The sequence below is a fragment of the Hyaena hyaena genome, unplaced genomic scaffold (genome assembly GCF_003009895.1).
Source record: "Hyaena hyaena isolate Hyena2069 unplaced genomic scaffold, ASM300989v1 scaffold_882, whole genome shotgun sequence".
NCBI lineage: Eukaryota > Metazoa > Chordata > Mammalia > Carnivora > Hyaenidae > Hyaena > Hyaena hyaena.
In genome coordinates this window covers 674,426-692,911 of record NW_024081513.1, presented here as the reverse complement: position 1 = coordinate 692,911, position 18,486 = coordinate 674,426, and the positions used below count along the sequence as shown (strand labels likewise).

The window sequence follows — 18,486 nt, the reverse complement described above, 5'->3', positions numbered from 1 at the left end:
CCCATCTCTGATTGGCTGGGAAGGCTACCGCGTCACTCGATCGCTCCTCCCAACCCCTAACCCTGGGTACGCAGGGAGCTCCCACAAAGGGAGGAAGTTGCTGGCCAATGACAGCCCGTCGCTATCAGCGCGCGAAATCCGCTTCAAACTCGCCCCGCCCCAAGGCGTCTGTAGGTAGCAGCCAGTCCCAGGTTTGAGTGAGAACTCCCCAATCCAATTGGGCAAGCGTTGACGAAGGTTTACTCTCTGCCTCCAGTCTTTTTTCCCCTTGACTTCTATTGGACCAAACCATTAAATCCCCTCCTGATTCTTTTTTTTATTGGTCAAAAGCTAAGTACTTCGCCTGCAGAGTCGACTCTGAGTAGGGCTCACGCTCTCTCCGGCGTTTAGTCCAAAGAAACTGATGGAGTGTTTGAATTTCGTATTCGCTTTTACTCTGTTTCAGTCATTTGATTCAGTTGCCACTGGAGACACCAAAACCCCAGCCTCACGTTTCCTCCTCGAGGAGGGCAGCCCCTTCGTAAAGTCCCCTCAGAGCGGTCCGGTAGCCGGCAGGATCCGCGGACCCCGCAGGGTCGATACGAGCTACCTTGTGACGTCACGGGGGAAGAGGCGGATTCGCTCCTACTACCGGAAGACGTCCGCTTTTTTGATTGGCTATTCAAGACGTCCGTTAGGACGTTGTTGCCTTTCTCGTGTGCACCCCTGAGCGTGGGCGTCCCCGTGGGGGTGTGCGCAGGGGTTTCCAGATCCGGCACCAGCCCCTTCCATCTGGGGTTCGGTTTAGGGTCGCCCCCGGTGGGCGGCTCTGGAATCTTGAGGAAGAGCTTGAGAACCCGGATCCCCCCAGGGCTGCGGAGGTCCTTTGGGAAGGCAGGAAGATGGCGGCAGCATCGGTGTCTGCGACTTCTGGTTCTCAGTTCTCGGTAAGAAGCGGTTGACCTTCGAATAGGCTCGGTCCTGGCGCCTCTCTGCTTCCCTCACCCTCCAGAGTGCTCTCGGCCCAGAGTCTCCTCCCATCCTGGGAAACGGCCCGGGGTGCCTGGTCGCTCCGCGCTCCCCTGACTTCCACTGCTCCTCTGTGTAGGCTGCTCCCTTAACGTCGCAATAGGCCTGGCCGCCTCCATCCCTGTGCTCCCCTCACCTTCTGGCCTAGCAGCCCAGGTTGCCGAACATTGCCGGGATTCGCTGGGATGGCTACCCGCGCCCTGGCCTTGCGAAAACGGTGCGGCTTTGGTCACGTGGGTGTAACGGCCCCTTCTGGAAACTCCGAGACCAGGTAGGCGCGCGGGTCGGCTTCTTTGCAGCTGCGGCCCAGCCCGCAGTCTCAGGTGCTTACTCGTTGCTCCTGGTGCTGATTCCCGTGCCTGCAGTGCCTCCCCTCGTGCATTCCCGGTAGCTTTGCGGTCGCCTGTCCTACCCGGAGCGCGCGCTTCGGGCCGCCAGTATTACTTTGCAACGTGGACGCGCTGTTTTAGGGAGGCGACGGGGGAAGCGGAACCTTAATACAGTTCTCGTCTCCACAAGGGCCACCAGCCTGTTCAGTCACTATTATTTGTCGAGTTGGAGTGTCGAGTGCAAAGCGTTTGGGCCTCCGCGGCATTGGGAATAGGCAGAGAAGGCGAGGGGGCTCCGGGGAGAGCCCTTAGGTCTTCAGTTAGCTACTGCTGAGTGCCTGGCGGACTTGCAGGCGCTGAGGTGACACAGGTGGATAGGATGGACTCCCTGCTCCGAAGAAGCAGACACTGCAGAGAAACGACATGTAACTGGGTTGTTCCCCAGTTCTGTTTAAGAAATGCTGCTATACTGGAATAACCTGGGCCAGAGTGGTTGGCAGCGCCTGGGAGAGGCTAGAAACGGGTTTCCTAGTAGGGAAGATGGAGCTGGCTAGCTGGCTGGGGAGGGAAGTGTAAATGCCTGTCACCAGAACTGAACGGAAGAAAAAGGCACCTCGGGCATTTCTGGGTATGTGCCAAGGCAACAGGAGCTTTCTGGGAAACTGATGTGGAATGAGCAGAGGTCGTGTGGAGGTAGATTTGGGTTGCACGAATTGTGGAAGTGGGTAAAAACATGAGAAAAGAGGGATAGGGAAGAAAACGGGAGGTTGTCAGGGTAAAGTTATGTCATAGACGCTGGGCGGAGGGCGTAGTTTAGGGAGCACGAAGAGCAGAGTTAGTTTGGGGAAGACGAGTTTTGCTCAGTTTCACCTTCTGGTGACTTAAGATTTGTGATATCGGGTCTAACTTAAGAGTTTTAGCAGGATGGGAGTAACCCGTTTGCAGAGTGGTCAGGGAAGCTCAAGGAGAAGGAATGAATGAAGCACTTAGAGTTTATTCCGGAATTAGGTCAGTGAAAGGGAATAGAGAAAAGAGGAACTATTAGAAGGAAGTATCTGTAAGTAGTTGAATAAGATATAGGAGTTGTAATTAATTAAATTTAATTGGGAGAAGAAGGCTTTTCACTGCTTTCAAAACTTAGACTGAGCAAGACATACTCCTATAAATGTTAACGGAGCTGTAGTCTGCCAAGTCCATCTAGCTGTGCAAGGGTACTAGGATGTACCTTAGCCCTTCAGGTAGCCTGTACGTAAATTTAAGGGAATGTTCAGTAGGAAAGCACATATATTTTTAAATGCTAAGCTCAGCTTTCGGTAGATTCTAAATATCAGTAATACAGGTTTCAAATATCTAGGACATTTGGAAGTCAAAGTGTAACAACCTTCTCAATTTGCCTTGCTACATCACAGTGTCTCAAAACAAAAAAATGACTAAATTTAGTTTGTCAGTGTGTAAGAAATGGCCCTGCGTAGACACTTTAATTGTCCTGTCAAATAAGGCTGGCATTTACAACAAAACTTAAAAAGCATTTTAGCTTAAGAAACAGCTGATCATGAAATAAGACCACACAAAAACACCTTTTAAAACTACGGCATAAACTCAGAGACTACTCATTCAGATTTTAGAGTTGTGAGTATTAATAATTCATATAGGGGCGCCTGGGTGGCTCAGTCAGTTAAGTGTCCGACTTCGGCTCAGGGCATGATCTCTGGTTCATGGGTTCTGTGCTGACAGCTAGCTCAGAGCCTGGAGTCAGTCTGTCTGTCTGTTTGTCTGTCTCTCTCTCTCTCTGCCCCTCCCCCACTCATGTTCTGTCTTTCTCTGTCTCAAAAATAAATAAACTATAAAAAATTTTTTAAAAAATTCATATATATTCATCACTGATAAACCCAGCTTGGAGCTAGCTAGTAGTGCCCAATAGAGGTGCTTTTACTAGGCAAGGATTTTTACCAGATACATTCACAAATAGCATTCTTTTGGAAGCAGCTACCATGTAAATCTCAAATGTGAACAAGATGGATGCAAGTGATACATTCAGATCGTTTTAAGTATATTTTGCAACAGCAGCAAGCAGAGTAACAACAGCAGGTAACTTTTACTGAGTGATTGCTGTGTATCATTTTGCTAGTGGCTGCCTCAGGAAAGCAACTTTGATTGGGCACAGCGATTTTCAGTAAAAGTATAGGCAGCATAATGTTCAAATAGAAGAATGTCTTTCCTGTCACTCCTTTTTTATTTTCCCTGTAACCGTAGTCAGAACTCTACATGTAACTTGGGACTTAATAAGCTAATCTCCCTAACTGGTCTCTGGCATTTTAGCCAGGCCCTTTAACTCTTTTTTTCTCTTAAAAGTTTTATGAATATAACATAGGTTTTTATAATATTGAATATATAAAACATTTACTTTGGAGAATGATAAAATTAATACCTTTAAGTTCCTTTTTACATCTTCCAGCTTTTGTCTCACATATACACCACCACTATACATTTTGAGATTATAATAAAATAAACTTATATAGCATTAATTGGCAGGTGTGATTTTAAGTGCTTTTCATATATTAGTATGGAAATCTTTAGTATTTCCATTTTTGAATGAGGAACAGAGAGGTTAAGATTACTCAGCTGGTACATCACAGAGCCAGTTTGTTCATTAGTTTGCCAACGATTCAAAAACCGTTCGCTTGTGATCCTTCCCATATGTTCCACAAGTGCAACGATTTCTCTAGAGCAGCAGTTTTTAACGCATGATCAGAAGATCTTTGGGAGGTCCCTACGTCCCACCATGGGGGTCTACAATTACTTTCCTTACCCAGCCACTTTGTGGGAGACCAGATTTTCTTAAACATCAGCCAAATTAACATATCTAGCAGAGTGAATGCAGAAGCAAATGTAGGAATCCAGCAGGCTTCTTTTAAGTTAAGAATTAGAGAAATTTATAAAAATATCTTTTCATTAAAGTTTGTGGATGATAGTTATTTTTCATTAAAAATTATATTTATGGTAACATCATGAGTATATTGTTTTTAAATTAGTATCTTAACATTTAGGCGTAACCCACACGAACAAAGGTCTTTGGGTTCTTAAGTAATTTTTAAGAGTGTGAAGGGGTCCCTAAACCCAAAATGTTTGAGAGGGACAGCAGTCGTTTTGAAACTGCAAGTTGAGCTGTGGGTTATAACTTGGTGGTGGATGGTGGAATATGTTTAGTGACTTGACATAATCAGTTTTTTAAAAAGAGAGGAGAGAGAGAAAAAATAGCTCGGCACATTTCCTGTGATTGAAATTGCAGGTCATAGAAGGTGCATCTTTGGCTTTATTTGGTAATGCTGAATTGTTTTCCAAAGCAGTTGTACCAGTATGTTCCCACCGACAGTCACCTTTAATCCACATCCTTTTGAACAGGTGGTATTGTCTCACTTTTGAATTTTTGCCAAGAGGAGTGTGAAATGCTATCCTGTTCTCACCTGTGCTCCTCTGATCAATGATGAAGATAAGATGCACTTTTTATTTTTTCATAATTTTACTAGTTTTTCATGTTTATTTTTTCCTTCCATGAAATGCCTGCTTGTGTGTTTTGCCTGTTTTTAGTTGGTCTGTCTTTTCCTATTGATTCATAGTCATTCTTTATGTATTCTAGATGTTAATCATCATCTGTTAGCTGAATTTTAATTACTCTTTGGCTTGTCTTTTTAAGATACCTTTTGATGGAAGTTTTTAATGTTCATGGGATAAAATGTATTAGTCTTTTTATGTTTAGTACTTATTGATTAAGAAATTCTTATACCCTATGTCATTAATGATGTTAATGACGTTCTTACATATTTTTCTCTACAAGTTTTGAAGTGGCACCTTTTAAGTCCTTAGTTTGCTTGAAATTAGTTTGTGAGGCAGGGACCCGGTTTAATGTTTCTACTTGAGATCCACAATTTCTCCAAAATTACTTGTTAGACTTACCTTTTACCCAGTGGTTTACATTTCTAGCTATCAATAATATTGATTTCCATATCTGTGTGTATGTTTCAGTGGGCTCTCTGTTCCAGTGTTATATTTGTCTCTCACTGTCTTAATCATTCTCCTTTCAATTTGTCTGAGAGAGTGCTTGTCTTCCTTGTTCTTTCAGGAAAAATGTTAGCAATTCTTGGCCCTTTGCATTCTTTAATAGAAATTATAAAATCTGCCATTGGAATTTCAATTGAAGTTGCATTGAATTTCAGGCTCAATTTGGGAATAACTGATGCTTTTAAAATATTGAGTCTTCTATCTGAACATACCCTGTTACTCCAGGTTTTTTTTTTTATCTTTAACACTTTTCGGTAAAGTTTTATAATTTCAAGTCTTGTGAATCATTTATTAAATTTACTTTTAGTTTGTTTTTAAATATATTTTCATAAATTGCATTTTATAACTGGTATGTAGAATTAGTATTCATTCCTTTCATATTAATTTTACTCAGCCACTTTTTCTAAACTCGAATTCTTTTTTTAAAAATTTTTCTAAGTTTATTTTTGAGAGAGATAGGGACAGTGTGAATGTGGGGGGGGGGTTGGGAAAGGAGGGAGGAGAGAGAGAGAGAGAGAGAGAAAGAGAATCCCAAGTAGTCTTCACAGTGTCCACGCACAGCGTGACGTGAGGCTTGAACCCACAAAACCGTGAGATCATGGAACTGAGCCAAAACCAACAGTTGGACGCTTAACTGACTGAGCCACCCAGGAACCCCTAAACTCTAATTAATTCTAATAATTGAAGATTCTTTGGTATTTTCTATTTAGATGATAATTGTGAAATTTTGATTCTTCATTTTCAATCTTAACATCTGTTATTTCCTTTCACTATCTTAATATGCAGGCTACAAAATGCAGCACAACATTGATTAGAAGTTGTCTTGCAGATATTTTTACCTTGTTCCTGAATTTAAAAGGAATGATTTAAGTCTTATACCATTAAATATATTGCCATGATTTTTTGTTAATTTCTTTACTGCTATAAGAAAATAATTCTTTAATAATGTCTGGATAGTGAATTTTAATGATTGCTTTTTTGCATTTGTTAAAGTGGATTTTCACTTTAACATGACAGATGTTCTAAAGTTAACCCAGTCTTGCATTCCTGAAATAACCCCACTTTGATTATACTGTCTTATCTTTTCTATGTAGTTGAATATGGTTTGCTAAATTGTATTCAAATTTTTATGTACCTGATGTCTTCCAGCCATGTTGCACATTCCATTTGAAAAGAAGGCAAATAATACACATTTTTTTTTTTACCATCCTTCATACTTAATGAGGCAGACAGAGATGTCCAATAAATACTTGGATTTGTCGTAAGTGTTTAGAAATCACTTAGAAATCATAAGTGTTTCTAAGTAAGAACTAAAGTTGCCAAGGAAGAAAGTGGTCAGGTTAAACATTTTGCCTCTAATCCTGACCTGAAAGTTTTTCTTAGGATCATATCATTTTGATTGGAAAATATTTATTGACTGCTTGGGGTTTTGGGAGGAGTGCTGATTAGGAGTTAGACTTGGGCTACTTATAATTATGAGACCTTAATTAAGAAAATGGCTTAAGTTTTCTTAGCCTCTGTTTTTTTTTCAGCCACAAAATTGGGACAATAATATTTGCTATGCTTCCTTCACGGGGTTCTTGTAATAACAAAGGACAATATGAATATGCTTTGAAAAAACAATGTGCTGACAAATCTAAGATACTATGTTCAGTGTTCGAAAATAAATCCCAAATACAGTTTTCACAATTCCAAAGTGGAGATGCTTTCTTGTCAGGATGGTTGTGAGGAACAACTCAGATAATGAAAATGTAAAGTGTGAAGTACGATGCAAATTTGAGGTTTGTGGGTTGTTTTTGTTTTGCATATGTATATATTTTATGTATAGTTGGTGGGGGGAGTGTAAATACTCTGCTTGAAAGATCTTTTGGCCTTCAGTAGTGCTCAGGTACTCATCATTGGATGGCCTGTGGCACTGAAAACAAGAATTCACTTGAAATCTTTCATCATCTCAGATGACTGTTGTTATCTTTAGAAAGGCCTGTTTGCAAGGTTAGCTCTTTGTTAGGCAACTGCAGACTAAAATGGTAAACCATTTCCTACACTGATATAAAACTTTAACCTCAATGACAAGAGTGCCTCACTGTGCCTAAACTGTGCAAACAATATGGTTTATGTTGAACACTGGGTTTCTAGCTGAGAGTCAGGAATGTGACCAACTCCCAGTGAAAACTTTGGCCACTGAGTCTAAGGAGCTCTCTGGGTAGACAACACTTTCCAAAAGTTGTTACTGTTGTGATGCTGTTGTGCTAGAGGAATTAAGCACATCCTGTAGGACTCCACCTAGAGAGGAATTTTGAAAGCTTGTACCTGATATCTTACACATATCACCCCCATGCATCTTTTCCTTGCTGGTTTGCTTTGTATTCTTATGCTGTAATATATCCTAGTCAGTAGAATAACCATATCCTGAGTCCTTTCAGTCCCAGCAAATCATTGAACCTGGGCTGGTCCTGCAGACTGCTGACAATCATGGTGACAGTAGTTGGAACCTTTCCCAAATTTAAGTTCCCAGATACCAGCCAAGAACCAGCGTTGCACGCAGACACTTCTTAGTATAGCAGTCTCATGTCTGTTAACTTGTTTTACAGTCTTTCTATGACATTTGAGCTCTTGATTGTTTGACATAAAGGAAATTATAATTTATATTTTATAAATATATTTACAGTTATATTTTATTGAGTAGGGTAATTCAGTCTGTGGTCAATGTACAGTTTTCCTGTTTTGCAGAGGAATTGTGTAATTAATTCATTTAACAGATACATTAAACCTCTTTATTGAGTGGTTTTATTGGAACTCAAACTCTAGTGAGAATGACTGTGCTTCTCCAACATCAATTCTCTTGTGCCATTTGGGCATCCTACATTCAATTCAATTCAATTCTGTTGCTAACTAGCTGGAGATAATGGAGGCTGGACAGGCTAAGGGCCTAGGTCCCCCATGACTGCCCCCACTTCGTTCACCATCTGCAAGTCCCAGGTGCCCTGAAGGATTTTGCATTTAGGCCCAGTTAACTACAAATTAAGGAGTTCCCATGACCCTCCCTTCTCACATTTATTAATTTGCTAGAATGACTCGCAGAACTCAGGAAGTGAGCTATGCTTAAAATTACAGCTCTTTGTTTTTTAACTTTTTAGTTTAGAGAGAGAGAGCAAGCAAACAGGGGAAAGGTAGAGGGAAAGAGAGAATCCCAAGCAGGCTCTGCACAGAGCCCGACTTGACTAGGGGCTCTATCCCATGGCCTGATCCAAAGTCAAGAGTCAGACATTCAACCCACTGAGCCATCCAGATGCCCCAGTTATAGCTTTTTTCTCTTTTTCTTTTTATAAAGGATGCAACTCAGGAACAGCTAAATGGAAGGAGACATAATAGAGCAAGATGAAAAGGGGCTTCCGTGACAACTTTGGAAGTCCTGGAACCTCACTGTTCAAGAGTTTTTATGGAAGTTTCATCATGTACTTATGATTTATTAAATCATTGGCCATTAATAATTGCACTCAGTCTCCAGCCCCTCTCTTCTCCTAGGGTCAGGGTATGGAGCCATAATTTCCAACTCTAATCACTTCATTGGTTTTTCTGGCTACCAGCCCTCATCCTGAAGCTAGTAGGGGTTCCCATTATTAGCATAATAAAAACTCCTATCACTTAAAAAATTCCAAGAGTTTGTGAATCTGTATCAAGAACCAAGGACAAAACTATACTTTTTACTCCACAGGGCATACACATAATAAATATATCAAATAAAGAAAAGTTTTTTGAAAACAATTAAAGGAGATAGACTGACAGAAGGATGCTGCTTTTGATAGGGAAAGCCTTACTGACAGACTTTTGAGCAGATGGCTGAATGGCCTGAGAAAGGGATAAACATAGTAAAAAAACATGGAGTGTACTGTGGATTTTAGAAATCTAAAAGTTGGTTGGTCAGTATAGCTGGGAAATGATGAGGGGGCAGGAGTGGTGTGGAGGAAGAGTGGGAGGAAGTAAAGTCAGGGTTAGCCTGGGGTCAGACATGTGGGGCCTTCAAAGCCATTGTAAGAATTTTGGGTTTTATTCTGTGATATAGATCCTTTGGAGGATTATAATTCGGAATGTTACTCAATTTACTATTTTAAACGATCATAATGATTTGGAGACAGACGAAGGAGATTTGGACAAGAGTGGTTAGGAGACTGTTAATGGCAGTCTAGACAAAAGATCACAGTGGTGTCAACCAGCGTATTAATAGTGGAATTGATGAGAAATTGGCAAGTTTCATATTTTGAAGACAGACGCCCAACTAAATATGCTGAGAGATTAGATGTGGGGTGTATGAGAAATGACTCCATCGGGAGTTTTGACCTGAGCGGCTGGGTGAATGGTGGTGCTGATGGTTGTGGTATGCTGGGAGCGGAGCAGGTTTTGGCAGTCTGGTTCAAGAATTTGTCACAGACCTGTGAAATTTGAGGTGCCCATATTGACTTCAAAGTGTAGATAATGAATAGGAAATTTAATTTGAATATAGAGTTCGAGAGAGGGAGCTCTGGATTCCATATTTAAATTTGAAAATCTCACAAATAGAGGCTTTTCGAAGCCCTTAATATTGAGAAGATCAAAGGAACCCATGTAGATGAAAATGAAATGAGATCATCAAAGGAATTCATTTAGAAGAAAACCAGAAGAGGTGGAAGGACTAAGCTTTGGGGCACTGCAGCATTTTAAAAGAGGAATGAGAGAGCCAGAGAGATTCTCAGGAAGATACCTAAGTATTAGGAAAACCAAAGAATGTGGTCTATCTTTTAAGGAAAGTGGTGAGATGAAGTGATCTGTATCACATGCTGAAAGGTCACCAAATTCAGCAATATAAGTCATTGGTGAGCTTGATGAACTTTTTCTTTGAATTGGTGAAGATTCAAGTCTGATCGGAAAGGGTAAGAAGGTGAGGATCAAGAGGCAGCAGCAATTACAAATAGTAGTTTGAGGACTTTGTTGTAAAACCTGAGAAATGAGGCAAGAGTGGAAGAGCTGGCAAGAGCTTAGCTAAATCCTAAAATTCAGGAAAGCTTTTGTTTGTTTTGTCCTTAATGACAGTGTGAAAGATCTAGTAAGGGAGAAATACCATCAGGAGGAGAAAGGGTTTTATAAGAACCAAGACTGAACAGGTAGATGGAGATAGGTCCATTAAAGACCCTTCATTCCTTGTTTCATGGAAGGGAAGGCAGAATATATGAGAACAGGTGTAGTTAGGCTGGTGGTTCGCTTTTGAGAACTGGTTAATTCACTGATTCACCTAGAATATGATTCCCCTGATTCTGTAGGGGGAGGTGAGATAGCAGGTCAGCTGTTTGGAACTTCCTTTAATAAGGAAGTGTACTAGATTGTTTTTATGGTTCTTTCCAACTCTTAAAAATATTACTTTTCTAATCCCTGAAGTTTATGACTTATCCCCAATTGTTTTTCTCGCTTGGAAAAACTTACCATTAAGAACACATACTATTTTTTCTAATTACATTATTATTCTTAGGTGTTTACCTAACACTTTGTCATCTTAATTTTTAATTGTACAGTTCAGTAGTGTTAAGTATGTTCATATTGTTGTGAAGCATCTCCAGACTTTTTCATCTTTCAGAACTCTATTAAACAGCTCCCCTTTGCAACCTTCCTTGCCCCTGGTAGCCACCATTCTGCTTTCTGTTTCTATGAATTTTACTACTTTAGATACCTTATGTAAGTAGATGGGGCATCTGGGTAGCTCAGTTGGTTAAGTGTCTGACTTTGCCTTTGGTTATGATCTCATAATTTGGAAGTTTGAGTCCCCTGTTGGGGTCTGCGCTGACAGCTCATAGCCTGATGCCTCCTTCATATTCTGTGTCTCCCTCTCTCTTTGCCCGCCTCCCACTTGGGTGCGCGCTCTCTCACTCTCTTGCGTTCTTTCTCACTCCCAAAAATAACGTTAAAAAAATTTTTTTTAAGTAGAATCATGAGGTATTTGTCTTTTTTGGACTGGCTTATTTCACTAAGCATGTCCTCCAGGTTCATCAATTATGTAGCAGATAATGAGATTTCCCTCCTTTTTTAAGGCTGAATAATATTGTATGCATGTACCACATTTTATCCTTTACTATTTTATTAGACACATTTGTGTGTATATATAATGAAGAGTTGCCAGTTTTGTGTTTCTTGGTTTAATTTTATTTCAAAATAGTTCTTGTAAATAATTTTTACAAGGCCATTTTATTTTCTGTCTTTCTTTTTCTTTTGGCTGATCTGTGTATTCTTTCTGTGCTTTAAACCGCTGGTAGCAGAAGAGGACATTGACCCAACCCATTCATAGTAACAATGAATTTTCTTTGCTAAAACCCAAACATCCAAAATGAGATGGCTGACATAGAAAATGGAATACATGTTGAATAGCTTTGCAGAAGTATTCCATTATGACTTGAATTTTTATATAGAAAGCACTTTCATAATTTGCTGACCCAACCTGAGCAATATTTTTATGATATATATGTGACAGATTTTGTTGAAAGACAAATCTTCCTCCTACCTAGTTTTGAGAAATAATTGACATTTGTCACTGTCCTAGTTTAAGGCATACAACATGATGGTTTTACATATATTGTGAAGTGATTACCACAGTAGGTTTACCTAACATCCCTCTTCTCATACAGATACAAAGAAAAGAAAATTTTTTTTCCTCGTGATGAGAACTTTTAGGCAACTCTTGACAACTCTCTCATAATCATACAGCCATGTCAGCTGCGGACATCATGTTGTATCTTACGTCCTTAATACTCATAACTGGAAGCCTGTACCTTTTGGCCACCTTCCTCTAATTCCCCTTTTTCCCAGCTTTTCCACTCTGGTAACCACAGGTCTGATTTCTTTTTCCATAGAGTGGTTTTTTTGTTGGTTGTAGATTCTACATATAAGTGAGTTCATAAGTATTTGTCTTTCTGTGTCTGACTTCACTTAGTATATTGCCTTCAAGGTTCATCCATGCTTTTTGCAAATGGTAGGGTTTTCTTGTTTTGTTATGGCTGAATAATGTTCCATTGTATGTGCCACAGCTCTGCACTGTTTTCCATAGTGGCTCTACCAATTTACAATCCCAGAACAGCGCAGATGAGTTTCCTTTTCTCCACATCTTTTTGATGATGGCCATTCTCAACAGGTGTGAGATGTTATTGTTGTGGTTTTAATTTGCATTGCCCTCATGACTAATGGATGTTGAACGTCTTTTCATGTATCTGTTGGCCTTTCGAATATCTTCTTTGGAGACATGTTTCAAAAAGGAAAAATTTGGAACTCTTAGTTTTATGAGAGCTAATAGGCAGTGAATTTAATGAAGATGGTTTATTTTCATTTGTTTCAGTTTGGGTTTTTTGGGTAAATCCTTTATGTATAGTTATGTAATGTCTGCAGTGTTCAGTAATTCTAATAAAAATTGTTTTGAACATCTTAAGTGAATATACAGGTGACTTATGTTCATAAATATAAATTGTTAAGGAATACTTCCTAACCAGTGACTTTGAATGGTAGTTGTTGTTAAATAATAGGATTCTAGTAGGTTGTGTGAAGATAAGGTTCTCTGTGAAGAATTATATTTAAAATTAAGCTAAGTGACAATTTATGGTGCTTTGTAAGAGCTTTAGCAGTGTTACATATTTTAAGAATTGAACTCTTACCCTGTTTTCCAGCCATCTCCAAAACCTGTCAGCTTTACAGAAAGTTTGAAAAATGCCAACTCTTAATCCTGTACATGTGAACACGCTTTTTATATCTACTTAACATTAATATACTTGAGTACCGCTTTGAGACTTTACCCCTACCCCTTCCAAGCTCTTTGCCCTCTTCTTGAGTTTTCATAGCCATAACGTGTTCTGTATTTTCTTACTTACAAAAATTTTTTAAATGTTTTTATTTATTTCTGAGAGAGAGAGAGATACAGCATGAGTAGGGGAGGGTCAGAGAAAAAGGGATATACAGAATCTGAAGCAGGCCCCAGGCTCTGAGCCTGATGCGGGGCTCGAACCTACAAACCGTGGGATCGTGACCTGATCCGAGGTTGAATGCTTAACTGACTGGGCCACCTAGGTGCCCCTGTATTTGCTTTCTTAAATCAGTGGGAAAATTGCATCATTTTATATGGAAATAGTCTTTAATTTTTTAATAAGTTGCAGATACAGTATGGTTATCTTGATTGCCTTTGTTTATTCCAGGAGATTGTTTACCATTTTTGTAAGTATTCATTCTCCCTTTGTTCTTTTCTGGACATAGATTGTTCTGGAGCTGTATAGTGTAGTTCTCCAAGGTAACAGTTGAGAACTATTTTGCTCTGGTTATTTGAATAAGAAAAATTAATATCTGAGAATTTTGAACAGTTAACGGTTCTATCTTCCACCTTAGCTTTCAGTTTCTCCACTATTTCCCCCACTCCTGGTCTGCCTACCGGTAGGAAGTCACCTACAACTAACAAGCTGCCACAGTTTGCATCCCTGCACTGAAATCATGCGGAACACAATCCCGAATTGAACAGAATCCCATCCATGACAAGATGAATGGAAATAAAATATCCATTTGTGTGGGAATAAAATTTTATATTTTTGGGTATTTGATAAGCTTTAATGTCTTCTAATTAAATCCCTCTCCCACTTTTTTTCCCTAAGTAAATGTAAATTTTTTGAGGCAAGGACTATGCCTTTCTTTCTATATACTGCAGAGTCTTGGATATTTGATAAATATTCATAAAATATTTAGTTGAGTGGGCATAGATTAATTCAGTCATTTTGTAACAGTTTCAGGTAATATAAAAATATTTACTTTTCTGAGTATATTTTATAATACATAGTTTTAAGTAAACTATATTAAACTTATTGTGAGTATATTTAAGTATTTCTTTATAGTATTCGTATTCAAATTATGTGAATGATATTTCCTTTTTATAGTGTCTGGCAAATGGCTATAGTTAGTCAAATGTGAAACACTTTGAAAACTTTATTAAAGTAATGATTGAATTCTGTTATATAGTCAGTGGGCTCTATTTTTTCTGTTATCTCTATCAGTGGAACACAGGCAATACAGTTCTCAGTCATGAATAAATGTGTCTGTGTATTTATATCCTATTTGCATTTTAAAATTTGGAAAGTAATTTTTGTATTTTTATTTTTCAGAACATCTTAGCTGAACCATCAAGGTCTAATGGAAGTGTGGTTCGCCATTCCTCATCTCCATATGTAGTATATCCGCCTGATAAGCCTTTCCTTAATAGTGATCTACGACGCTCCCCAAATAAGCCTACGTTTGCCTATCCAGAAAGTAACAGCAGAGGTAATAGAGCCTAACAAAACAGATGGCTTTTTTTTTGTTGTTTATTTGTTTACCCACTACTTAAAAGCTCTTACGTCTTCCATGTATTTTAAAATTAGAGGAAAGTCTATTTTCCCTTTGCTGTTTTTACCCTTCTCTAAATATAGTACCTTTCTTTTGTTCATTGATTGTTGAACAGTATCTTCCACCAAATCATCAAGGCTAAATACTTTGAGAATTCTTGACTGCTCTGTCTGGACCGAAAACTGGTGTTTTGCCTCTGAAGTATCCCAAAGACTTATTTGTTCTTCTCTCCATTGTCATTGCTTTAGTTCAGGCTCTTATCATCTATTGCATAGATAATTGTAATGCACTCCTAAATAATTGCTTAGCCTGTGGTCTCCCTTTCAGCCCCATTTAACAGTGTTCCTGCAATTTGCTGTTATCCATCGTCTCTCCCACTTTAAATAAATTTCAGTACCTCCTCATGGCTTACATAACAGATTCTTAGATTTTTTTTCATAAACTGGATTCTATATACCTTACCAGTTTCATCTCTTGCTTCTCTTCTGTTCTTCCTTACCCATACATCCTTTGCTCTGGTTTCTTTGAAATACCTGTGTATATATTCGTTTAACTTGCCATTTGTATTAGCTTTCTTGCTGTCTTAAAAAATTACCATAATTCAGCATCTTTAAATGACACAAATGTATTATCGCATACTTACTGTAGGTCAGAAATGTGGATGGGCTTTGTTCAGGGCCCTATGAGGCTGAAATCAAAAGTGTTGACTGGGCTGTGTTTCTTACTGGAGAGTCTAGGGAAGAATCTGTTCTCAGCTTATTCAGATTTTTGTTCGAAGTAAGTTATTTGTGGTTATGGAGTTGAGGTTCCATTGTCTTCCAGACTCGCAGTCAGGGCCGGATTTTGCTCCTAGAGGCTGCCTGCATTCCTTGCCATGCATTCTTTATGACCCCCTTCAGGAATGGTGGGTCAGGTCTCTCCCGTGCGTCATATGATTCTGACTTCTGCTGCTGCATCTTTCTAACCACAGCTGAGGAAAATTGTCCGCTTTTAAGGGTTCATGTGATTGGGTACGTTGGGCTGACAGTCAGGAATCTCCGTATTATGAGGTTTGTAATTTTAGTAACCTTTCCCAAAATCCTTTATGCTATATAGCAGGTGTTCAGAATTTCAAGGATTAGGACATAGGTATCTTTGGGTGTCCATTCTGGCTACCACACCAGCCATGTGTCAAGCTTACAAGTCTTTCTCATTTTGTGCTCTCTTACTGAAATCTTTCTGTTGTAGAATTGTAGATGTTACTGGACTGATAAAAAAAACCACTATAAAAGCTTAATGAATCCTAATCAAACAGTTTGCAACACCATGCTCTGAAGGATAAAAGAAGCTATTTACTATCTTACACATTATTTTTTCTTTTGTTTACCTTCTTCTTCCGTCTCCTTTTTGCTTTTCTTTCTCATATTCATTAAAACCACTAAAGATACACAAGCAGAATTTAGCATTATTCCTAATACACTGGGCTAAATAAATATTTTCTTTTTTTAAAATTTTTCTTAATGTTTGTTTTTTTTTGAGAGAGAGAGAGAAATAGAGAGAGAGTGCACGCACTGGTAGGGGAGGGGCAGACAGAAAGGGGGACACAGAATCTGAAGCAGGATCCAGGCTCTGAGCTGTCAGCACAGAGCCGGACATGGGGCCCAAACTCACGAACCATGAGATCATGACTTGAGTCGAAGTCGGACGCTTAACCAGCTGAGCCACCCAGGCACCCCTAAATAAACATTTTCTGACTCTGCTCTATGAATAAATCTGTTCTGTTTAACTTTTATTCTTTTATTCTTTAGAAATTTTCTTTGAACTTTTTTTTTTTTTAAAGTTTCTTTATATAGAGGTAAAGATCAGAACTAGATGTAATGTTGTAGTGAGAAGATTGATAATCTAATTTCTTGACTGTGTATTCATGCTAGAACTCTGTTAGCATGATTATTTTGTGTATGTGCTAAATTATTACTAAATCTTACCTGATTCTTAATCCACTGTGGGCTTTGCATATTTAGTTTTTTGCTTTTTTGTCATATGTTTGAATGTTTGCGACCTTTATTTTTTGAAATTGCCAGAGTCTTTAATTAACTACTGTGTTCTGATGAGTATCACTTTATCACTTGCTTTAATTAGCACTTTATTATCATTATCTTTGAGACACCATATCCTATAAATAAGAGGTTTCTAGTTAGTAAATTGAGTATAAAATATATTAAACAAACACCATGGCTTTGGGGCGCTTGGGTGGCTTAGTCGGTTAAGCATCTGACTTCACCTCAGGTCATAATCTTGTGGTCTGTGGGTTTGAGCCCCACATCAGGCTCTGTGCTGACAGCTCAGAGCTGGAGTCGGCTTCGGATTCTGTCTCTCCCTCTCTCTCTGCCCCTCCCCCATTCTCTCTCTCTCTCTCTCTCTCTCGTCTGTCTCTGAAAAATGAATAAATGTTAAAAAACAAAACAAACAAAAAACCAGATTTCTGGTTAAATTTATCTCAGTAAACACTTTTGAAACCTCATTTTAGCCTAGGTTTTTATATTGGTAACTATACTTAGATATTACTGTCTACCTTTTATTTTACTACGTAATCAGTTCACAGTTTACAAATGTCTGTTTAACCTATATGTGGTTGAAATATAACACTTCTTTTATCTAGAGAATCATTAGTAAATACAGTTGGCCTAGTACTAGTGATTCAACACAAATTTTAAAAAAGAGCAAAATGTGGTTGTGTGGTAATGTGAATATATGTATCACACCTCTTGGAAGAACGTCCGTATTTTTGTGATCTGTTAGAGAGGTCAAGTTCTGGCTATTGTATTGGGTATTGATAACAATTTACTGGCCATCTGTTCTTCTGAAGCATCTGTTCTTAATTTTTTAAATCTAGAAAACCCTAATAAACCCATTACATGTTTATGTAAAAATTTTAATGAAGAATAATTCTTTTCCACTTAAAAAAAATATATACTGCTAAAAGTGATGTTGTTTTATTTTATTTTACACTTTGTAAATCTCTTATTTCTGGCTTAATAGAAGACAGCTTGATTCTCCTCTATTTATTGCATTCCATTTGTATTGACAAGTTGTTTTGATTGAAGTATATGAAAAAAAATCCGGCCTTACACAGATATGTAGGTAGAAAGGAAGTAATATTTTAATCTTTACAATAGTTTGTGGATATTTTTATTTGCTATTACTCCAAAACTTGGCCAATGGTAGTTTCTTAAAATTTAGTTGCATTGTGGAATCTGAAAACATTGGTGAATTTTTCATATCAGCACAGAGCCCGACATGGGGTTTGAACCCACGAACTGTGAGATCATGACCTGAGCTGAAATCGGACACTTAACCAACTGAGCCACCTAGGTGCCCCTTTTTATTTATTTATTTTTTTGACCTCACAAGTTTTAGAAGTAGTTGTAATTATGGCCATGGCTTATTATAGTAGAATCTGAAGAAACCTAGATGCAGGCTTCTAAATTTCTCTCTCATGGAGGTCACACAGAAAGACACTTCTTCCTACAGCAGTAAAGCGTATGATGTGTGCAGTGTTTCTGCCCAGGAAAGCCCACTTACGGCTCAGACACTATGGCTTTTATTTGGAGTTGGTCACACAAATACTTGGCGCCTGCACAGTCATGCTTTTCACCATGAAACACATTGTTTACACGATCGAGACAGGCTTGCGCAGCAGGATTTAGTGCCTTAGGATACAAAACAACCTTATTAATTAGTA

At 38.8% G+C, this 18,486-nt stretch overlaps 1 protein-coding gene across 3 annotated transcripts in view; it reads left to right on the top strand.

Moving 5' to 3' along the window:
- Positions 1 to 655: 655 nt before the first annotated feature.
- The window catches only part of CEP57 (centrosomal protein 57), a 34,310-nt gene continuing 16,479 nt past the window's right edge, over positions 656 to 18,486 (top strand). For 2 of the 3 annotated variants that reach the window (XM_039220324.1, XM_039220325.1), the window contains exons 1-2: positions 659 to 926; positions 14,546 to 14,702. In XM_039220324.1, coding sequence (XP_039076255.1) covers positions 882 to 926; positions 14,546 to 14,702 — 202 coding nt within the window. In that variant the 5' untranslated portion in view covers positions 659 to 881. Of the gene's footprint in view, positions 927 to 14,545; positions 14,703 to 18,486 lie in introns of all 3 variants that reach the window. The other variant, XM_039220327.1, reaches the window with a different exon arrangement.